Consider the following 24,322-nt stretch of genomic DNA (forward strand, 5'->3'; position numbering starts at 1 on the left):
ACGTTAATAAATGAAAGTGCCAAAACCATAATTCTAATTGCCTTACAAGTCGGAGGATTTTTTAATGGTTTTATACTATTATTAACTATTAATTTGCACCTAATAAATAAGCATTATTATTATCAAAAAAATTCACTGTAAAATTTTAATTGCAAAATAAAAAATAAAATTTAAAACAGAAAGTAAAATATTATAAATTAAATATTTGTTATTTTTATTATTAATTTAATTGTTTAATATAAAAAAAAAAATTTTAATTATTAATTATAATATTATAAATATACTGTATAACTGAAAAAGAAAATTTTTCAATTTAAAAAATCAGCTAAAAATTGTACATTGTTTAAAAAAAAAAATATACAAAATAATTAATTATTTTTCGTCATTTATTATTTAATATTTATCAATTAAACAATTTTTTTTTTTTTTCACAATAATAATATCTATTAATACATATTTTTTTATAAAAGCTCCAATTAATCATAGACATTTTTTTTTTAAATTTAAAAAAAGAAACTGACAAAAAAAAAATTAATAATAAACAATTGCATTATTTAATAATAATATTTTCGTAATTAAAAATATATGAGGATATTAATAGTAATTAAATTTAATGTTAAAAAATAATTATTGTTTTTTGTTATTATGATTTTTACATTTTGTATTTTCAGGCCAATCACAATGACGTAAATTCCAATAGAGACCATTGGGACATGATAGCACTGATACTTGTCCAAAATTGCATATTAAATATTTTGAACAATCATCTTTATGAGGTTTATATTGTTCATTTTCATTACATTCACCAATTGGTAGCATTGTTGTTGGAGCTGGTCCAGATATAACTTCAACGGAATCACCATTTTCAATTATTGTTTTTGATGTTGTTGTTGTTGTTATTTTTGTTGGTTTATTATTGATATTGTGAACATTTAAAGAACAAGTTGGTCCAGCTGGATAATTTCTCAATACTCTATTAATTGTTCTTAACAATGGACTCGGTTCACAGCCACAACGATTTTCAAAATCATCCAAGTCAAGTGCCCAAACCATAGCACCAGCTAAATTATGATTTTTAACAAATTCACTTTTAAGTTTAATTTGCTCAACATCATCAAAACTAACCCATTGATCAGCTTTATATGCATACGGTCCAATACGTCGTTTTGGATCTTGCACAACATTCCAACCTTTGAATAATATTTTTTCACATATTTCATAATAACTTAAAAATCCACGTGCTCTTGTTGAATCACCAGCTTCACCACCACCATAAGTTGCTGAATTTAAACCATTAACATTTGTTTCAGCAAGACTAAATGATTGTCCATAAAGTGGCATACCCATTACTAATTTATTTGCTGGTGCACCTTTTTCAAGCCAATAATTAACTGTAAAATTTGCATTAAATGTCATTTCCCAATCATCATCACGTACATATAGTGGTGCAACATGACCAGTTTTTTTATCAAAATGACCATGATAATCATATGCCATTATTGCAATCCAATCTAAATATTTTGATATTATTGATACATCATAACCAGCATCAATAACACGTTTACTTGGTGATACTGCTGATGATAATAATAAACCTCTTGGTTTAAATTCATCACTTAATTCTTTAACAAACATTGTAAATGATTCTTTATCAGATTCAGGTCCTTTTGTACAATCAACTTGCCAACATACTGGATATTCCCAATCAAGATCTAATCCATCAAAACCATATTTATCAATAAATTCAATTATATTTTTAATAAATCTACTTCTTGATGATAATGAATTAACTAATTTACTATATTTATCACCAGCTGAATCATTCCATCCACCAATTGCAATTGATACTTTAATACCTTTTGTTTTATATGCAACAACACGTTCATAAAATTTATTATCAATATCAGCCCATGAATCATGAGTTTTAATTGTCAATGTTGAACTATCTAACACAGCAAAACCATAAATAATATGTGTACATAAATCTGGATCAATATCTTCAGGCATAAATTTACCACCTTCTTGTCTGTACCATGCCCAATTTGTAAAATAACATACAACTTTAAATTTATTATTATTATTATTATTTTTATTTTTATTATGATGAGTTGTTGGTCTTGATGTTGTTGATGTTGTTGTTGTTGTTGATGGAGAATTCATTGTTTTATTATTATTATTATTGAATGGTTTCATTTTTTTTGGTGGTGTTAAAGTTGTTGGTTGTACAATAACACTTGTTGGAGTTTTATCATTATCATTTGGTGGACTTGCTAATACTTGTTGTAATGTTGATAATAATGGATGACGTCCATGACCACATTTACCACGAAAATCATCTAAATCAAGTGCCCAAATCATACCACCACCAAGATGATTATCTCTTATAAATTGTGCTTTACGTTTAACCATTGTAACATCATCAAAACTGACCCATTGATTACCCTTGTATGCATATGGACCAATTGAATTATTTTCATCTTGTACAACTGTCCAGCCATGATTATTAATTCTATCACATATTTCATAGTATGCTAAAAATCCAGCAGCTTGAGTAAATTCACCAGCAAGACCAGCACTTGCTGGTGCATTTAAACCATGACCACTACGATTTGGATCATGTATTGTAAATGATTGTCCATAAAGTGGTATACCCATAACTAATTTACGTGGTGATGCACCTTTACTAATCCAATAATTAATTGTGAAATTTGCATTAAAATATGATGGTTCAATATCTTGATGATGATATAATGGTGCAACATGACCTGTTTTTTTATCCCATTGACCAAAATAATCATATGTCATAACTGATATCCAATCAAGATATTTTGATAATTCTGGTACATCATAACCAGCATCAATAACCATTTTACTTGGTGATACAGCTGATGATAATAATTGTCCTTGTTTTTTAAGTTGTATATTTAATTCTTTAACAAGTAATGTAAAACCATTTTTATCTGATGATGGTCCTTTTTTACAATCAACTTGCCAACATACTGGATATTCCCAATCTAAATCAATACCATCAAAACCATATTTATTTATAAATTTAATAGCATGATCAATAAATTTTTTTCTTGATGATGCTGAATTAACTAAACGACTATATTTATCACCAGCTGAATCATTCCATCCACCAAGTGCTAGTAATACTTTTAAACCACGTTTTTTATATGCAACAACTTTTTCATAAAAATTATTATCATAATCAGCCCATGAATCATGAGCTTTTATTGTTAGCTCAGAATAATCTAATACAGCAAATCCATAAATAATATGAGTACACAATGTGTGATCAATATGTTGGGGTAAATATTTTCCACTTCCTCTACGATACCATGCCCAATTTGTAAAATAACAAACAACTTTGTAATAGCCAGATAGGGTTGATACTTTTGCCGGATCAATTTCAGCTGATGGTATAGTTGGTTTAACTGTTGGTTTATTTGTTGGTTTATTTGTTGGTTTAATTGTTGGTTTAATTGGACGTCTTGTTGTTGTTGTTGTTAATTGATTTGATGGTTTATTTGTTTTATCATTATCAGCTGTTGAACTTGTTGTAACTACAATATTTCCTACATCACAATTTGCATTTTCTGGCCAATCACATTGAGATGTTTGTTTATTAAAATGAAGACCTGGTGGACATGGTTTTATTTCAGGTTTACCCCAAAGACAATATTGATAACTACTACAATCACCATCAACAGCATTAAAACTACCAGATATACATTCATTATTTTCATTTTTAATTGAAAATTGTAAATTTTTATTTGGTTTCATTGTACATGATTTTTTAAATGCCCAATCACACATTTTTTTATCATCATTCCAATTTAAACCTGGACCACAATTTTGCATAACTAAATTATCATTAACACATATTAAAAATTGTGTACAAGATTCTGGATATGGATAATATTGTCCATGTTGACAATGTGTAGGTATATTTGGTTTTACAGTTGTTGTTGTTGTTGATGATGTTATTGGTCTTTTAGTTGTACTTGCTGCTGGTTTTTGTGTACCTGATTGACATTTAACTAATGATGGCCAATCACAAACTCTTTTATTATGATCCCAGTGTAAACCAGGTGCACAATATTCACGTCTCAACATTCCTTGTATACAACGATAATAAGTACCACAATTATTTGGATCTGATGAATAATCACCATTGTCACATGATCCACCAGGTGTATTTATTAATTCAGGTTCATGAATAATTGGTTTTTTAGTTGTTGTTGTTGTTGGTCGTGTTGTAGATGATGATGTTGTTGGATTATCTGGTTTCCAACTCCATGATGGCCAACTAGTTGTTGTTGTTGATGGTTTTTTACTTGGTTTTTCACTCCATGGTATCCAACTTGTTGTTGTCATTGGTTTTTCAGTCCATGTTGGCCAAGTTGTTGATTTCATTGTTGTTGATGTCATTGGACGTGTTGGTTTTGGACTATCACCATCATGTGCATCACTATGTGCAGTCATAATTGGTGGTTCTGGTGTAATTGGTGGTTTTGGTATTGTACAATCTTCTATATTAAATAATGATGGATCAGCTATTCTTCCAAGTCCATTATTTAAACTTTTAAGTAATGGAAATGCTCCACGACAACATTTATTTGTAAAATCATCAAGATCAACAGTCCATGCTGTTACACCACCATAATCATTATCAACAATCCATTTAGCTTTTTTTTCAACACTCATTGAATCATCATAAGATACAAATTGATTATTTTTATATGCACTTGGACCAGCTCCAGTTTTCCATGACTGTCGTTTAATACGATCACAAATTTCATAATATGCAAGCATACCCGGTTGATTTGTAAATTCACCAGGCATACCTGGACCACTTGCTGAATCACCCATACTTGAATGGCCTGTTTTTGAAAGACGATATGATTGTCCATAAAATGGTATACCAATAAGTAATTTATTTTTTTCAGCACCAAGACTTGTTAGATAATTCATTGTCCAATTAATATTGTAATATGGATTTTTATCATTTGGCATTGTGTATAATGGTGCCAAATGACCAGTTGTTGTTTCCCATGATCCAGCATAATCAAATGTCATAACAGACATAAAATCAACAGCTTTACTTATTTTATCAATGTCATATGCACGATCAATTATTTCCTTATAACCCGAAACAGATACAGCTAATGTTAAATGATATGATTCAGCAATATCATCAAATGCATCTCTTAATTCATTAATAAATTTTGTAAAATTTGGTCTATCTGTATCAGGTCCTTGTGTACAATCACTCTGCCAACATTTTGGATAATTCCATTCAATTGATATACCATCAAAATTATTTTTAATCAAATAATCAATTGTATTTGATATAAATTTTTTACGATTAACTGAATTACTAACAAGTCTTGAATATTTATCACTTGTACTATCTGTCCATCCACCCAGTGCCAATAATACTTTACTACTGTCTTTCAACATTGTTATTCTTTCATAAAGTTTATTATCAATATCAGCCCATGGATCAAATTCTTGAATTAATAATCTATCAGAATTTAAACCAGCAAATGCATAAATAATATGACTACATAATTTTTTATCTAAATTTTCAGGCACAAATTTACCATTATCTTTACGATATAATGACCAAGATGTAACATAACATACAACCATTTTATTAGCATCATCATTATTATTACGTTGTGTTATTTTTTTTTTAAATTTTTTTTCAATTTTATATTGTTCATTGATATTTGATTGTTTACAAATACCAGCAGTTGCTTTAACACATTTTTTATGTATACTATCATAAAATTTATTTTTACCACAATAATCATTATATAATTTTCCATCATCACAAATAAAATAACGTGCACAATTATTATCATCTGGATGTATATCATGATGTTGACATTGACCAATTGAATTAGTTTTATCATCAGAAATAATATTAAATGCTGAATTTAACATTGGCCATTGATCACCACAAATACCAATGAAATCATCAAGATCAAGGGTGAATAATGATACACCACCAATACCAATTGTCTTGATATAAGCTGATATTATTTTTAATGTTATTGGATCATCATAACCGATCCATTGATCACCACGTTTAATATATGCACCATCATCATCTCTTCCTCCAATCCATGTGTTATCTTGATTGACAATATCACATATTTCATAATAACCAAGTTTACCTTTATTTTTAGTATATGCACCTTCAATACCAGGACCAATTGTTTCCTTATTAACATATGTTGAATTTTTATATTTCATTTTAAAACTGTAACCAAATAATGGTACACTTAAAATTATTTTATTATTTAATTTACCAGTTGAATCAATTGACGTCCATTTTTTAATTATATTTTTAGCAATTTCAAGTGTTATTGGATGATGTGATTTTTTATCAACATCATGATTAATCCAAGAACGAAGAATTAATAAATTTGTTGATTCTAATAATTGTTGATTAACATTGTCATTTTGTCTTTTTGTTACAGCAATAATTATATCTTCCATTGATTTACGAATATTATTGATTAATTTTAGCAAATCATTGTCATTACTATTTTTCCAATCAATATCAATACCATCAAATTTATATTTGTCAATAAAATCAATTATCAATTGACTTGTATCATGACAACATGTTGTATATTTATTGACAAATTCAATTGATATTAAAATATTTATTGATGGATTATATTTTTTTAAATTTAACAAAGATTTAAAGCCACCTTTGACTTCATCATAATCTTGATTATTTAATGATAATATTGATGTTGTATGATCAATAGTTACAGCACCATTATAAATAATATGTGTACACTTTCTTTTGGGTATTGAATGTGGTAAAAATGTTAACTGTTCATTTTGATTTAAACCAGTTGAATTTAAATGACATATTATAATACCAGATGAATCATTATCATTACTACTACGTATTGATGGTGTAACATGTCGTTCAAGCCATACTGAATTATGATCTAATATATTTGTACCAAGTGATGGTGGTGGACGACGTTCAACAGCATCTCTTGATCCACTTTTAACATATAATCTTTAAAAATAATTATAAAAATTATCATTTGTTTAGTTAGAAATCGAAAAAAAAAAAAAAATTTATTTACCTTTCTGATGTTACAATGATTTCATCAAATTTATTATGAATTTTTTGATTTTTATATTCATGAAATGGTATTGATTCAATTGCATCTCTGAGTGGTAGCCTCATTGAACCAAATTTAATATTTGAATTAATATTTATATTGTCATTATTGCTGATTGATGATCTATCAGGCAAAGGTGGTAAAATATTATAATCCGGTACGTGATAGGATGTGACAAGACCTGTCATGAGGGTCATTAGACCCACCAAGGTCATTGCTACAGTCCAGCCCATTTTATCTAAACAAAAAATATATATTCAATTAATTTATAAAATATATATCTTCTTTTTTTTAAAAAAAAAAAAATTCTTACCTGGTTTCTTTACAGGGGAAAATAGCACAAAGATAATATTTCAATGATACAACAAGTACGTCGACACCAGAGTAAAGTTTAAAATTGAATGACTATTTTATTTTCATCATACGTTTGTAAAATAAAATTGAAAAATAAATATATGCACGATGAAGAGGGAGACAGGAAGGATTATTGGAGAAGGCCCTTCAGGGACAACCTTGCTTGATAGGAAAAATACACGAATGTGATATTCAAAAGGCGTATCATGTCCCCATATATATACTCTCGAGGCTGCTCATCCTTCGTTTGTTCATCACCACCCCGCCCAGTTCCAAGTTTAAGCAAGTGATTATATTTTTTTCATATTGAAATATAAAATCAACAATTTGCTAATATTTTAATCTATCATTAATTATTTATCCTTGCAATAGTTATTTATTTTTTTCAACATTGAAAATAGAAATTTAATAATATTATATAATTTTATAACACAAAAAAATCATTATATTTTAGTCATTCAGGGTCATTGGCATCATAAAAAAAAAAAACATTTATACAACTTGTTTTATATTTGAATAAAAATACATTTAATTAATTTGATGGATTGATATTCTCATCAAATAATACAAGACCGTTTTAAAATGAAAAAAAAAAAATATAAAAATTAGCATTTTACAATGTTTACAAGGAAATTAAACATGGATTATTTTTTTTTTTTTTTTTTTGGTATTAATGGTGTCATGTTTAAGCTGAATGATTGAGATGTATAATGATAATATTAATTCAAATTAGAAATGGATATTTAGTTTTAGAAAAAATAAATAATACAAGTACTCAAACTGGAACAGGTTGAATGACTTTGATTGTAGCATCCAGCTCTTTTTCGTGGTGTCGTTGATGTTGCTGGTTTAAAAAAAATTCAAAGACAGTTCAAGGCCTTTTCAGGCCAAACTCAAGAGCTGGTTTTTCTGGCTTATTTGTGACCAATCATCATTGTATATAGCCAATACTTATTTTGAAAAAAAAAATTCAATAATAAATACAAATTAAATTTTTTTTTTTTTTTTTTAAATTATATATATTATATAAATTATATAAATTTATGTCGATTATTTATTGTTGAAATAAAAATGAGAAAATCAAGAAAATTTATTATATTTTTAAATTAAATAATAATAGACGTTTTTAACAATTAAAAATTTGAAAATTATTATAATTGTTTAAGGAGTTTTTTGACTTTATATTTCACCTTGAAATTTTTATTATTTTTATATATTTTTTGCATATATAAAATCAGGTTTTTTTTAAGTGATCTCTGTGATGATTATGTCGAGTATTACCAAAATATCTGACTCATCGTAAAATTCGAAAAAAAAGAAAACTAAAAAAAGCTTTTTACGAAATAAATAAAAGAGATTATAATAAAATAAAAAATTTATACTCGATGAAGATTATTTAAATGTAAATATATAAAAATAATTATTTATGTAAGAAGAAGAAGAAGAATAAGGGTAGAATTAAATGAAGCATAATTTTTATAAAAAAAAATACATTTAGTACCTGTCATGAGCATTGATAAGCTGTAAAAGACAGAATTTAATTAGCCATGAATTTATGAATAGTATAAAAGGGCATTGTCTGTGGATAAAATTTTTATAAATATTTGAAATTTCAAAGAAGAATCATTGTCTGAATAATAAATTCATAAAAAAAAAAACAATAGAAATATTGGAAGCTGATAAATAGAGGATAAAAAAAAATATTAATTACTTATTTACAGAAAAAAAAAATAATTAAATATGAATACCAGTTGTTTGTGCATCATGATTATTTTATTGTTGTTTGTGTTGATAAATTTTGCAGTTGGTACTAGTGTTGATGAGCGTGAATTAGATTCATCAAATTATCAATATGCAAGAGAAGTGGTAATTATTTTTATTTAAAATAAAATATATATTTGTATTGTTAATTGTATTATTATTTTTTAGGACAATGAACTTCAGCTTGCAAGAATACTAATGCTTCCTCAACGTATTTGTCACACAAAACGTAATTCAGAATTGATTAATTCAATTTTAGGATTACCAAAAAATATGAATAATGCTGGAAAATAAATTAACGAAAAGGAAATAATATTTTAAAAATTAGTCAATGGAATTCTAGTCTTGCTTGATTGTTATCTAAACAATGTAATGATCATGATAAAATTTGATTAAAATAAAATCATAATTGACTGTTGAGCTTTATTTTTTTAGTTGTTTTAATTATTACTGGGAATTGTTGTTATAATTTGAACGATGAGTGTTAGAAATGTATTAATTTTTAACAAACAATTAAAATTTTTGATAGAAATTATCAACAGCTCGGTTTTTCTATAGAAAAAAAATTGTCGGAGAAATTCGAAATAATTTTCTAGGCTTGTTTCTACGATGGACCAATTGCAGATGAATATTTTCACCAAAGAAATTGAAAATTAAAAAAAATGAAAAAAAAATAAAAAACGATTGTAATTCTGTAAATAAATTATTTACTATGGCAAATGAAAAATATTTATAAAATTGTAAAATAAAATGTATTACGCAATTAAAATGTAAAGTACAATTAAAATTTTAAATGAAAGCCAGCACCAGCAACTGGAGGTGATCTTCCACGTTTAGTCGTAATGCCCATATGAAATCCTCCTGATGAATTTAATTCTACTGGTTCATCACCATCGCCAAGTTGTTTATATTGACCACCGCCACTTGGTGGCTTTGGTGATGCATTTTTAGTTTTAACACCGAGTTCTGATTTAGCTGGCCAAGTTGGAAACATTTCAGGATCAATAGCATATGGTGCTTCTTTAAAATACTCATGTCTCAATGAATCTTCAGCAGTTAATCTTTTTGATGGATCATATGTCAATAATTTGGTTAATAAATCAATACCATTTGTTGTTAATGTTAAGCCAAAACGTTGACGTAGATTATCAAGAGAATATGCTGTCATTGAAAATGGTTGTGCGATTGACAGCTTACTGTAACCTGGCAAAATTTTATCATTTGGTGTACCTAGTTCTTTAAATATTTTTTGTAGCTGATCGATTTCTGTTCTACCTGGAAATAATGCTTCCATACGTACAAGTTCAGCAAATATACAACCAACAGACCACATGTCAATTGGTGTACTGTATTCTTTATAATTCAATAATAATTCTGGTGCTCTGTACCAAAGTGTTACAACAACTGGTGTATACTGACGTAATGGTGAACCATATTCACGTGCCAAACCAAAATCACCAACTTTTAATATACCACGATGACTTAATAATAAATTTGATGTTTTTAAATCACGATGCAATATCCAATTGTCATGTAAATGAAGTACAGCTTTTAATAATTGTTGCATTAAACATTTAACTTCACCAGGTATAAATACTTGTTTCTTTTGTTTCATTGTTTCCATCAATGATTTTAAATCATGCTCAACGTAATCCATAACAATAAATATTCTATCCATATTACTACCAACAACAATTTCACGTACAGTCACAATATTTTCATGTTGTGCTTTTAACAATGTATTTATTTCACGTAAACTTGTTATTGGAAAACCTTCTTTTTCTTTTTCCATTTTTAATCTTTTCAATGCAACTATTTCATTTGTTCTTTTACATTTCGCTCTATACACTACACCATATGTACCTTCTTCAATTCTATTTAAACACTGAAATTCTTCAACACTACGGCAACCTTGTATTGCTGGTAAATATGGTGGTAATTCATCTCCATTGTCATTTTCTTCCAATGATTTCTTTTCAGTGTAATCATTGTTGTCATCTTTTTTATTATCTTCATGATTATTTTCATCTACTGGTAAATCATCGACTATCGTTGTATTTTGTGACACACCATTTGACTCAATATGACCTGGTGAATCACCATCAGAATGATCTGATTTTGCTAAACGATCAACTGATAATGGACTTGGATTATTATCATCAGAATCAACATTTGATCCATCGACTGATGTTTTATCTGAATCATTTGAAGCGTTATTATTTACATTATTATCATCGTCTTCATCATTACTATGTGAAGTCGATGTATCAGAGGTAGCTCCGTCTGAGGATTTTTCTTGCTCGTTATTACGATCATTTGACAAATTTCTTCCAGTCGATCTGTAACATAAAAATTAATAATAAATATTACCCAAGCTAAATCGTAAACATTATTCACGTAATATTTTTTTTTTTTTAAATCAATCGACTTACCGTGGTGAATTTGATTGATTACCAGATCGTCGAGATCTAATACTCTCATCTGATAATTCAACAGTTAAAAAATCAGTACCATGTTCTGGACTACGTGAACGTTTTTTACCACGATTTAATCTTTGAGCCTCTAAATCAAATCTCAACAGCTCTTTTCTTCTAGCTTTTTCTTGTTCAGCTTCTAGTAATCTTAAAATACAAAAATTAAATAATTAAAAAACTATATTTATTATTGCAAAATGTCAATGTATAATAATTAATAAAAATAAAATTGCAATTACCTGTCTCTGGATAATTCTTGTTCAGTCATTTCTCTTGGCTCTTTTACTGAAATTTGTGGTTCCATAGTATCCATTGACTCAATTTCATCAGATGGTATTATTGCCATAATTTCACGTAATTGTTGTTCACGAAATTCTCTACTATCACGTTCAATTTTTTCTCTATCACGTATTTTATCATGTTTATGATTTCTTTTATGTCGTTTTTCTTGTCGTTGTTTTTCAATTGATTGTTCAACCACAATATTAGTGTCAATGTAATGCTGTTGTTGTTGTTGGTGGTGGTGGTGTTGTTGTTCATCATACATTTGTGCATATCTACGTTCATCAATATGTAAATCACGACCTTCTATAATTCTATTACTTTCTGATCTATCTAATCCATCAATACCACCACCACCACCACCACTGTGTCTACTACGATGTCTATGTCTATTCCTGTGTCGTTCTTCTCTCTCATAATAACGTGATGATTTATATTCTTTATTATCATTTCTTCTATCATTTTTATCATTGTGCCTATCTCTTCTGTGTGATAATAAACTTGATTTGTATCTATGCATTTTTACTTGTGGTGGTTTTATATTCAATGTGTCACTATCATTATCCTCGTCAGAAAAACTGTAATTAATTGATTTTTTTTTTATTAATTAACACTGTTTAAATATTACTCAAGGGTAAATAATTATTTATATTTATTTAATGACAAATTTATTACCTGAATTCATCCAAATCATTTGGATTTTTTTTTACTCCACTTTGTTCACTGTGATTATCAACATCCATTATTCATTTACTCACTTTTTCGAGTATTTTTATTTATTGTAAATTTAATTAGTTTTTTAATTAATTTTTTTTATTTAACAGACTACAAAATTGTTATAAATAATATTGGCTACATATGTACACATGTATTTACAAGTTGACGCAAACGTATTGTCAACGTTATATTTTTTTTTTTATCTTGTTTGATCATGGGAGCCAACATGCATGAATAATATATAACTAACCAGAATAAAAAAATTACTATGACACCAAAACAAAAGTCCCTGAAGCAACAAGTTGTTGAACTTGAAAAAAATAAATAAATAAAAGTGTAATTTTTAAATTAACAAATTTGTAATTAAACTTTTGAATTTGAAATTATTAATAAATATTAATGACAATATGAAAGGAATAAAAAAATTAATTTTTTAAAATTGTTTTGGGTTTTTATTTACTATACTGTATAAGTATGAATATTTACAAGCTTTGATAATAATAATTGAATTTCAAATATTATTTAACATAATTTATTGTGCAAAAAAAAAAAACGAGAAATTGAATAAACATTATATTCAAGTAAAATTATATGTAAAACATATTATGCAACTAAATTAAAATTAAAATTTCAAATGAAAACCACCACCAATTGGAGGTGGTCTTCCACCTTCAGTCGCTCCCATATGAAATCCTCCAGATGAATTTAATTCTACTGGTTCATCACCATCACCAAGTTGTTTAAATTCACGTCCACCACTTGGTGGTTTTGGTGATGCATTAGCTGTCTTAGCACCAAGTTCTGACTTAGCTGGCCACGTTGGAAACATATTAGGATTAATTGGTAATGGAGTTTCTTTAAAATAATCATGTTTCAATGCTAAACTGGCAGTTGATCGTTTTTCTGGATCATATTTTAATAATTCAGTCAATAAATCAGTACCATTTTTAGATACAGTGGAAAAACGTTGTTTTAAATCTTTTTTATGATAAACTGGAATTTTAAGTGTTTGAACAATTGGTAATTGACTATAACCTGGCAAAGTTTTATCATTTGGTGTACCTAATTCTTTAAATATTCTTTGTAGTTGATCCATTTCTGTTCTACCTGGAAATAATGCATCCATACGTAATAATTCAGCAAATATACAACCAACAGACCACATGTCAATTGGTGTACTGTATTCTTTGTAATTCAATAATAATTCTGGTGCTCTGTACCAAAGTGTTACAACAACTGGTGTATACTGACGTAATGGTGAACCATATTCACGTGCCAAACCAAAATCACCAACTTTTAATATACCACGATGACTTAATAATAAATTTGATGTTTTTAAATCACGATGTAATATCCAATTGTCATGTAAATGAAGTACAGCTTTTAATAATTGTTGCATTAAACATTTAACTTCACCAGGTATAAATACTTGTTTCTTTTGTTTCATTGTTTCCATCAATGATTTTAAATCATGCTCAACGTAATCCATAACAATAAATATTCTATCCATATTACTACCAACAACAATCTCACGTACAGTCACAATATTTTCATGTTGTGCTTTTAGCAATGTATTTATTTCACGTAAACTTGTTATGGGAAAACCTTCTTTTTCTTTTTCCATTTTTAATCTTTTCAATGCAACTATTTCATTTGTTCTTTTACATCTCGCCCTATACACTACACCATATGTACCTTCTTCAATTCTATTTAAACACTGAAATTCTTCAACACTACGACAACCTTGTATTGCTGGTAAATATGGTGGTAAATCAATTCCATTGTCATTTTCTTTCAATGATTTTTTCTCAGTGTCATCATTGTTGTCATCTTTTTTTTGTTGTTTTTTATTATCATCATGATTATTTTCATCTACTGATAAATCATCGACTAACGTTGTATTTTGTGACACACCATTTGACTCAATATGACCTGGTGAATCACCATCAGAATGATCTGATTTTGCTAAACGATCAACTGATATTGGGCTTGGATTGTTATAATCAGAATCAACATTTGATCCATCGACTGATGTTTTATCTGAATCATTTGAATTATTATCTAAATTTTCATCATCATCATCATTGTTGTTGTCATCTTCGTCTTCATCATCGTCGTCATCGTCATCATCACTTTGTGAACTTGACGAGTCTGAGGTATGATTGTCTGAGGATCTTTCTTGATCACTATTATGATTATCTGATGAGTGTCTTCCATTTGACCTATAAAATGTAAAATTATTAAATTAAGTATTTAATTAATTATATTTCAATTTCAAATTAACTTACTTTGGTGATATTAATCGACCATCATCATCATCAGACTGCCTCGATCTTATACTTCCATCTGATAATTCTACAACTGAAGAATCAACATCAGCTTCCGGACTATGTGAACGTTTTTCACCTCGTTTTAATCTACGTGCTTCTAATTCTAATCTTGATACTTCTCTCCTCCTGGCTTTTTCTCGATCAGCTTCAAGTAATCTTCAATAATAAATAAACAACAAATTTATATTTATCATTACCCAATAAATATATATAATAAAATAATAAATAATTCAAAAAAAACATAATTGAAAAATGATAAAAACAAAAATACAATTACCTATCTCTACGTAATTCTTGTTCAGTCATTTCTTTTGGATCTTTTAGATGATGTGTCATTTGTACTCCCATAATATCCATTGATTCAATTTCATCAGATGGTATTATTTCCATAACTTCACGTAATTGTTTTTCACGATGTTCTCTGTCATGTTCTCTTTCATGTTCACGTTCACTTTTTTCTCTATCACGTATTTTATCATGTTTATGATTTTTTTTATGGCGTTTTTCTTGTCGTTGTTTGTCAATTGATTGGTCCATCATAATATCAGTTTCCATGTAATGCTGCTGTTGTTGTTGCTGTTCATCATTAATTTGTTGTCCATGTCTACGTTCATCAATACGTACATCACGACGTTCACGTACATCATCATTAACAATTCTTATATCACCAGAAACAATACCACCACTACGACGATCACGTACATCTTCAATTCTCATATCTCGTCTATTATTTTCTCTCATTATTAACATTTCTCTTGATTCACGTAATTCACGAATTTCACGTTGTTCACGACCACCATCATCAATCATCATATCACGTCTTGATTCTGTTTTTATTCCTCGAATATCACGAGGATCATCTCGACGTTCTCGTCGTTTGTCCAATAATCTTGAAACGAAGGCCCTTTTGTTGAGTTATTGATAATTTATTAAAAAAAAAAAATAAAAAAAAAATAAACAAACAAACAAACAAAAATATAAAAAAAAATAAGCTATGAAAAATGGATTGTAACTAATTAATTAAATTAATTATAAATATATTATCATTAAAAAAATAATGAAGCTTTAATGAATTAAATTAATTATCAAATAAAATATAAATCAAGTTAAATTAATTTACCTAGTACGTAGATCTTCAAGTACACGATCACCAGTTGTTCTATCTTTTCTATCATGTCTTGATGATGAATCTCTATCACGTGAATGTGTATCAACTCTATCAATTCTTTCCATTCTATCACGTTGATCTCTTTTTGATAAATCAGAACGATCTGATCTTTCTGATCTATCTAAACCATCAATACCACCACTATGTCTACTACGATGTTTATGTTTATCTCTGTGTCTTTCTTCTCTATCATAATAACGTGATGATTTACGTTCTTTATTGTCATCTGATCTTCTATCACGTCTATCATTATGTTTATCACGTCTACGTGATGATGATGAACTTGATTTATAAACACGCGTTGCCGCTTGTGGTGGTTTTATGTCCAATGAATCAGCAGTATCACCACCTTCTTCCTCAGAAAAACTGTAATTTTAAATTTTCAAATTATTTCATCTAATCAATTATTCATTATACATTTATTATTGATTAATCATTTTAATAATAATAATATTATATAAACAATAATTCAATAATAAAATTATCATTAACCTTTAAATGTATACAAACATAGAATTTGTAAATTATTATTTAATATTACCTGAATTCATCCATATCTTTTGGACTTTTTTTTATTTCACCATCTTCACTTTGATTATCTACATCCATTATTTGTTTAATTGTTATTATATTTATATGATTTTTTATTTTTATTTTTAATTAACAATAATAAGTATAAATATATATTCACTATTTTTTTGTGTGTGTATTTGTCAATTGTTTTTTTTTCTTCTCTTTTTAATGACAGCTTCTTCTTTTAATATATTTTTTTAATGGAGGTTTGTATGGTGCTGCCACTGTCGTTTATGCGCGGTAAAATTTAAATAATATTCATGTGTTTAAATTAAAATTAATTATTATTGATGAGGTAAAGGTTAATGATATTTAATATGATTCATTTATAATAACAGTAAATGTATTTGAATAAATTTCAATGTTATTGGACACTGTCCTAATTGTATTACATTTATTAACAACTAATTATATTTTTTATAATTTAATTATGCAATTTTTACTATATTTTATTAATAATATTATTCTAAATATATATATAAGATATATATATTTTTTATTTTATTTTTGATATATTAAACCCACACACCATGTGGATTTTTGCTAGTTGGAACTGCTGTTTCAAGTTGCCTTGGTGATCCAATCATTTTTCGTGTACTACCTGGTTTTTGAGCACCTGAAAAATAAATCAATTCAACAACATTATTTTATTATTTAATTAGTTTTAATTAGTTAAAAAGAGTTCGAAGTGAAAGAGAGACATTTAAATTAAAAAAACTAGAAGAATTTTATTTTAAAAAATTAGTACTGATGATCATCATCATAGTAGACAAATTGAAGACACAAAACTTTGCTCAGTCAACAAAATATGCTAGCATCTAATAAATACAAATAAAAAAAAAAAACAAAAACAGTTTCTGCAATTTTTCGAGTGAGTTATTAATTTTTCAGTTTAATATTTTATAAAATTTGTTCCCTTTTTTTATAATAAAAAAACTAATATGAATAATTTTAAATTAATTATAAAAAAACTAATAATTACCTTCAAGTAAATGTTTAATTTGTTCATCTTGACAAGCAACAGTTAAACTCTGTAAATTAGCTTCTTTCATATCAGCAACAAGTCTTTCAACTTGTAATTTTTTTTCAATAATTGTCGTTTCAAGATTATTAACTTCTTGTTTTAAATTATCAGCTGATTGATTTGTATGATCATTTAATCTTTTAGCTTGTTCAACATCATTTTGTAAACATTCAAATTCATTAATAACTTTTCTTTCAATATTAATACGTTCATCAGTTTCACGATTTAAATTTAATTGTTCAAATGTTAATTCTTCCATAACTAAACGTATTTTATTTTTACATTGTAATAATTCAGTCTCACAATTTGCTAATTTTGAACGTAATAATGTTATTTCAGATAATAATGTTTGTTCTTGTTGTCTTACTAATTCTGATTCTTCTTCAGTATTAACAAATTCATTTAATTGTTCTTCAGTAATACGACAATCTGTTTCAATTTTATTAACTTCTTGTGATATATAACCCATTTGTTTTAAATTTTCTCTATTTTTATTTTCCCAATATATTATTTCAGCATCAAATTTTGTTAGATCAACTTGTTGTGAATTTATTGTATCACGTTGTCTATTGACTAGTCTTATTAAATCAGCATAACGTTGTGTATATGCAACAGTAACCATACCATTTTGTGATTGATTTGTTTGTCCTGGTAATCCCATTGTTGCTGTTGTCATTGCTGGTGTTGCTGTTGTTGGTGGTGTTGATGATTTAACTGGTTGTGTTGTTATTAATGTTGTTTGTTCACATTTTGTCGTTGTATCTTGTAATTCTTTTATTAAATTTCTTTTTGTTTTTAATTGTTCATCTTTAATATGTCCATAATTTATTATATCTCTTTGACCATTTGGACTTGTTACAATTGGTGGTGGTGGATCACGATAAGGTGGAAGTGTACGTATTGGTGATGTTTCAAGTCCCGGTGGTTCTCTATATGGTGGTACTTTTCTCATTTTATCTTGTATATTATTTCTGCCATTATTACCTAAACATAAAACACAAAATAAACATTTGTAAATTGAATTTAAAATATTAATTTTCTTTACCGTCACTTGTTGATGGTGATCCTCTTGTTGGTGAATCAATTTTTTTTTGTAATACTCTACGTGAATGATTATCTTTATTTTTATTTTGCATTGTTGGTTGTACAACAGCAATATTTTCCATTTGTAAATCAGTATTATTAACATCTGTTGTATTAACACCATGTAAACCACTAAATGTCAATGATTTTCTAATATCACGATTACGTTCAAGTAACTTTGGTGATTCTGTTTGGTGTTTATAATCAGATGTACTATTTTTATTAATATTATTATTATCATTGCCTTTATTTATGGCACATTGTTCAAGCATTGATCCTCCTTGTATTGCACCATTTGATGGTGAATTACCATGTATATTTCTTGTATTTGATATTATTTGATTTTTGTTATTAATTTGTTCTGTATTTGATCGTCTTAATATTAATTGAACATCTGATGCATATTCACCCCATTTCATCAATATCTAGTATTTAAATAATTCATTATTATACCTTATTATTGCTATTATTTATTTAATTAATTTATTTATTTATTACCGTTACTGGATTTTCGAAAGGAGCAAGAAAACGTTCATTATTTCTCCATCTTTCAACAAGTGTAAATCTACCAGATTGGGCGGTGGCATGTGCAAGTGCATAAACAACATCCTAAAAAATTTTTCATTATTATTATCAACAAAACAATAAAAATCATATGATATTAATTTACCTGACAAGTTGTTGTTTCTGTAACACCACAAACAATTCTTTGTATTCCCTCAACCCAAACTTTCAACTCCATTATTAATATTACATCAACAAATTAAATTTAAACTGCATTGCTAATTAATTAAACAACTTTATTGCATTATAAAAAATATTATTATATTATAATTAACAATTGAAATCAGGAATTTCAGCTTGTTTGTAATTTTTATAGTTATATGACAGATTATTGCATTGTTGTGATTTGATTATTTACTCCGTTTCCATGGCTATTGTGTTATTATTTTTATATTAACACATACATTGACTAAACAACAATTAATATACATATATTTGTCATAAATATTTATGTTAAATTATATTACTATCGAATAACCTCACTGACGTATACTCATAATTATTTATGTATATTTACTTTTTTTTTTTTCGTTTCGATTTTTTATATATTTATTCTCTTTTTCATGTATCAAAAAATAATAAATAACACATGTTTTTATTTATATCAATTTATATATTTTTTTTTGTTGTTTAATTATTTTTATTAATTTACATAATTAAATTGTTAATTATAAATTTATATTTACTGTTTAATACTAGTACCAACAGAGTGGCTCTGTCAGAGAGATATAATGATTTTTTTAATTATTAAAAAAAATATATTGTTGTTTGGAAAAAAATAAATAAAAAAAAATTAAACAATGTCATGTACTTGTGGCTATGTTCACGCATGTGTGTAATTTTTTTTTTTTTTTTTTATGTCGTTGTAAATTACCGTGTAGTATACAGTATGTTACTGGGTTTTATTTCAATCTGAAAGTTTTCCATTTTTTACCGGAAAATCTTGAAAATTTAGTTGATTTTTTTCGTGGGATTATTGTTTTGTTAATTAAATTACAGCAAAATTAAATTAATCTGAAATTTACATCAATTAATTTCAATTATTTTCATTTATTTAAGATTTTTTCTAAAATCACTAAAAAAAAAATTTCATTTTTACTTTTTACATACAATTAAAATTTCTGAATTTAATTAAGCTTATATAAATTAATTATCTTGTTTAAAAAAAATATAAAAAAGCAATGTACTAATTGATAATAATATTGATAAACTATAAAAATATATTAACGATAATTCTAAAAGAAAAAATGTAACTTGATTTTTTGTCGTCAAAAAAAAGTTGAAATTTCTCATAAAAAAAAATGTAATTAAAAATCAACGACTATCATAATCAATTATATTACAAAAGAATATTAATTTCCATTGTTTTTTCTAAATAATAAATCAAGTTTTTTAGAACAACCTTATAAATTTCACATAATTATTTAAATTAAAAATAAAAAACAATATTCTAGGGTATTTTTGTTTTAGAACAACCAACCCAGCAAGTGGTAATTCTGAGTTTGATTTCTCCTTCAAGGGTAATCAAAAAAAAAAAAGAAATTACGGTAATATATTTTAACAAAGTGTAACAAAGCATTATCAATTTATCAATAATGACTAATTATTAACAAGGGGAAAAAGTACGTTTTCATAAAATATTAACAATAACCACCTGTCCACCTTGCTGGGAATCTAACTAATCCATTAATTTACCCTTGATATATTGCCTGATATATTTAGCCACATAACAATAGGTATACAACAATAGTAATAATAACAATAATATTTAAAAAATTATTCGAATGTGTACATGTGTGTGTGTGGTGTGTTCTACATATAGGTATTTCGATCTATACAACTGATAAAATATTAAAATGTCAATGGCATAAATATTCTTAACGTTTTTAATTTTTTTTTTTATTTTTTACTATGAGTCAGAATATATCTGATAGTTTCAACAACTAGTTATATGTATATAAATTTTTTTTTTTTCTTTTTTTAGTCAATAAGTTATGTGTCCAGTATGTCTACAAACGTTCTTCAATATCTTTAGTCAACGAGGTGTGGCGATTGTTGATTTAAAAAAATTCTTCAGCTTAAATATTAACAAGGTAAATAATAATAAATAGATAGATAAAAAAAATACATTATTTTTTTAATAATTACAAATAAATTAATAGGCTAATTAGTTGATAAATATAATTTAAATTAAATAAAACAAAAATATTATTTTTACTATTTTAAATATAGTGCTTTTTAATTTTGATGAATTAATTAATTTTTTTGTGTTCTTTTTTTTGATATACAGTGACAAATAATAAAAATATATTTAAACATCAAATGTAAAATGAAAGAATATTGTTAGCATGTTGGAAAAGCGACGATATCTCCATGGCTACGTTGCACAGCCATACACAGCAACACTTGTTATAACAACATTATTACTATGTTGTTTTACATTTTGGATGTTTATTGAAACACCAAGAGTACAATTAATAGTACCAGATGAAAAACTACAACCATCTTATATTCTTCTTGTTCCTGATAATGTATCATCATCAACACTACAACAACAACAACAACAGCAACAAGAAGCATATTCTCTAAATAATTTATCAATTGACGATGAAACAAGGCTAATTGATTTGAATGATTTTAAATTTATAATTAATCATGACTTATGCAATAAAACAGAACCATTATTATTAATAATGATTCATACAGCACCAAAAAATTATGATAAAAGATTAACAATACGTGAAACATGGGGAAAAAAAACAAGTGATATTGTTATATTATTTTTAATTGGTGCAACAGATGAATATCATGATAGTATAATTGAGGAAAATAAAAAATATAATGATATTATTCAGGGAAATTTTATTGATGCCTATAAAAATATGACTTATAAACATGTGATGACACTTAAATGGGCAACATATTATTGTTCAAGTAAGTATATTAATTTACAAAACAAAAAAGTAAAAAAAATATAAATAATTTTGATTTTAAAATTTAATTGCATTACAGATACAAAGTATATATTAAAAATAGATGATGATGTATTTATTAATATTCGAGAACTGATTGATTTTATAAAACATAATTTATCACCATGGGGTGCAAGACGTATGATACTTTGTGATCCATTACCACCATCAGCAGTTAAACGTACATATCGTTCAAAATGGCGTGTATCACCACAAGAATATCCAGATAGAAATTATCCAGGTTATTGTGCTGGTTATGCAATATTATATTCACCAGATAGTGTCTTTTTATTATATCGTGAAGCACAAAAATTACCATATTTTTGGATTGATGATGTTCATATTACTGGTACTGTTGCTATTAATGTCAATTTAACACATGATTCCCTCCATTCTTATATTCTTAGACATGATGATATGATTAAATTAATTCATAATTCAAATTATCAACATAAAAGCTTTATATTTGGACCACCTGATATGACTGAAGATAATATCAAAGCATTGCACCGCATAAGCTCAAATAACACCACGTAAATTTAATAGGATAGTTGTAATATTATTTTTTAATGACCGCTACTTAATTAGTTAGGTAATGTTTAATTTAGATAACATGTACATCACGTTTGCTTATTTTTTTTTTTTGTATCTTTTTTTTTATTGCGCAATTGACTGTGGTAAAATTATTAATCAGTGTTTCTTTATAAGTTGTTGCTCATTATTTTATGCATTTTAATTGTAATTAATTATTATTAATTAATATGTGATAATACAAGTATAATTTCATAACACCTGATTACTTTTATTTATTTTTTTCTTTTTTTTTTGGTTTATTGATTTTCATTGAATTGTAATTTACATCACAGCAATTAATTTGCCAAAATTGGTATTATTATTTGGTATTAAAATTATTTTTTCTTTTTTTTATTATAATAGATAATGAAAAGAAAATGATATGTTAAATCAGTATTTAATTTTGCCAAATTAAAAAATTAATAAAAATTGTAAAGAAAAAAAAAATAAATAAAATGTAAATATTAAATTGAGGTGAGACAAAAAAGTAATGGGAAAGAAAATTATTGAAGAGTATAATTAAAATTAGTTGTTGAATTTTGTCAAATGTGTCGTTGTTTTTTTGGTGAGGTTTAAAAAATTTATTGTTGATATTTCAACTGGCCAAATAATTTAATCTCAATAGTTTTGTAATTTTGTTTTTATGTGTGTATAATTATTGTAAAATCATTGAAGAAAAAACAACATTTAGTTTTTAAGAATCCATGTAATAATTTATTTTACTGACATAATAAAAACTCAATTATTATAAGAATCGAAATATTTTTATTAATACCTTTTGTCATTGGAAAATTGATGAATATTTTTTTAAATTTATTTTTTGATATTGTTAATTTATCAAGTAATTTATATATATTTTTATTTTGTTGTTAAAATTTGTAAATTAATAGAAAGTTTAATTGGAAAAATTAAGATTATAATTATCGAAATATATAAAATTAAATCAAATAGCCTTGCTCGACCGGTACAATCATTACAAACCGCGAACACTTTCGAACTTTTTTTAAATTTAAAAAACATGTATAAACAAAAATTAAACAAGTAATATTTAAAACTATTTGTAAAAAAAATTAAAATTATTCTTTTTAATATTTGCCAATTAGATTCAACAAAAAAATTTCAAAGAAAAAATATTATTCAATTGTTAATTAATTGTTTAATTAATTTTTTTATTGAATTATTTATTTTTCTATTAATTTATTAAATTATTTATTAACTCGTTGATTTACTTATTCAAATTATCAGTCGACTTTAGGTGTATCTTTCAGAGTAAATAAAAATATT

At 26.2% G+C, this 24,322-nt stretch overlaps 6 protein-coding genes across 11 annotated transcripts; 2 read left to right on the forward strand and 4 right to left on the reverse strand.

The window, feature by feature from the left end:
• Positions 1-571: 571 nt before the first annotated feature.
• Positions 572-7,712, reverse strand: LOC122848259 (probable chitinase 10). Its single transcript, XM_044146219.1, has 3 exons — positions 7,477-7,712; positions 7,125-7,401; positions 572-7,054 (listed from the first exon to the last, which is right to left on the reverse strand). Exons 2-3 carry the CDS (start codon positions 7,394-7,396, stop codon positions 628-630), a joined length of 6,699 nt encoding a protein of 2,232 aa, XP_044002154.1. The 5' UTR covers positions 7,397-7,401; positions 7,477-7,712; the 3' UTR covers positions 572-627.
• A 452-nt stretch (positions 7,713-8,164) lies between these two features.
• Positions 8,165-12,951, reverse strand: LOC122848260 (cyclin-dependent kinase 11A-like). The gene is made up of 4 exons (XM_044146220.1): positions 12,710-12,951; positions 11,992-12,612; positions 11,711-11,899; positions 8,165-11,617 (listed from the first exon to the last, which is right to left on the reverse strand). Exons 1-4 carry the CDS (start codon positions 12,775-12,777, stop codon positions 10,060-10,062), a joined length of 2,436 nt encoding a protein of 811 aa, XP_044002155.1. The 5' UTR covers positions 12,778-12,951; the 3' UTR covers positions 8,165-10,059.
• Positions 9,258-9,704, forward strand: LOC122848261 (pigment-dispersing hormone peptides). The gene is made up of 2 exons (XM_044146221.1): positions 9,258-9,383; positions 9,447-9,704. The coding sequence occupies exons 1-2, from the start codon at positions 9,258-9,260 to the stop codon at positions 9,570-9,572; spliced, it is 252 nt and encodes an 83-aa protein (XP_044002156.1). The 3' UTR covers positions 9,573-9,704.
• Positions 12,952-13,180: 229 nt separating the features above from the next.
• LOC122848262 (serine/threonine-protein kinase PITSLRE-like) lies at positions 13,181-16,957 on the reverse strand. Of its 2 annotated transcripts, none has more exons than XM_044146223.1 (5): positions 16,791-16,957; positions 16,202-16,615; positions 15,359-15,970; positions 15,040-15,237; positions 13,181-14,973 (listed from the first exon to the last, which is right to left on the reverse strand). In XM_044146223.1, the coding sequence occupies exons 1-5, from the start codon at positions 16,856-16,858 to the stop codon at positions 13,374-13,376; spliced, it is 2,892 nt and encodes a 963-aa protein (XP_044002158.1). In that variant the 5' UTR covers positions 16,859-16,957; the 3' UTR covers positions 13,181-13,373. The 2 variants fall into 2 exon arrangements, with proteins under 2 accessions (XP_044002158.1, XP_044002157.1); XM_044146222.1 differs by having other exon boundaries at positions 13,194-14,973; positions 15,359-15,985; positions 16,791-16,950.
• Positions 16,958-17,143: 186 nt separating this feature from the next.
• Positions 17,144-20,210, reverse strand: LOC122848264 (ras association domain-containing protein 8). The gene is made up of 5 exons (XM_044146224.1): positions 19,600-20,210; positions 19,428-19,538; positions 18,892-19,354; positions 17,805-18,830; positions 17,144-17,438 (listed from the first exon to the last, which is right to left on the reverse strand). Exons 1-5 carry the CDS (start codon positions 19,669-19,671, stop codon positions 17,338-17,340), a joined length of 1,773 nt encoding a protein of 590 aa, XP_044002159.1. The 5' UTR covers positions 19,672-20,210; the 3' UTR covers positions 17,144-17,337.
• Positions 20,211-20,377: 167 nt separating this feature from the next.
• On the forward strand, positions 20,378-23,649 carry LOC122848265 (beta-1,3-galactosyltransferase 1-like). Of its 5 annotated transcripts, none has more exons than XM_044146230.1 (4): positions 20,378-21,040; positions 21,478-21,586; positions 21,784-22,427; positions 22,506-23,649. In XM_044146230.1, the coding sequence occupies exons 3-4, from the start codon at positions 21,842-21,844 to the stop codon at positions 23,000-23,002; spliced, it is 1,083 nt and encodes a 360-aa protein (XP_044002165.1). In that variant the 5' UTR covers positions 20,378-21,040; positions 21,478-21,586; positions 21,784-21,841; the 3' UTR covers positions 23,003-23,649. The 5 variants fall into 5 exon arrangements, with proteins under 5 accessions (XP_044002165.1, XP_044002161.1, XP_044002164.1 ...); XM_044146226.1 differs by having other exon boundaries at positions 20,986-21,229; XM_044146225.1 differs by having other exon boundaries at positions 21,012-21,115; positions 22,506-23,420.
• Positions 23,650-24,322: the final 673 nt, after the last annotated feature.

This window comes from Aphidius gifuensis, linkage group LG2 (assembly GCF_014905175.1).
Source record: "Aphidius gifuensis isolate YNYX2018 linkage group LG2, ASM1490517v1, whole genome shotgun sequence".
Taxonomy (NCBI): domain Eukaryota; kingdom Metazoa; phylum Arthropoda; class Insecta; order Hymenoptera; family Braconidae; genus Aphidius; species Aphidius gifuensis.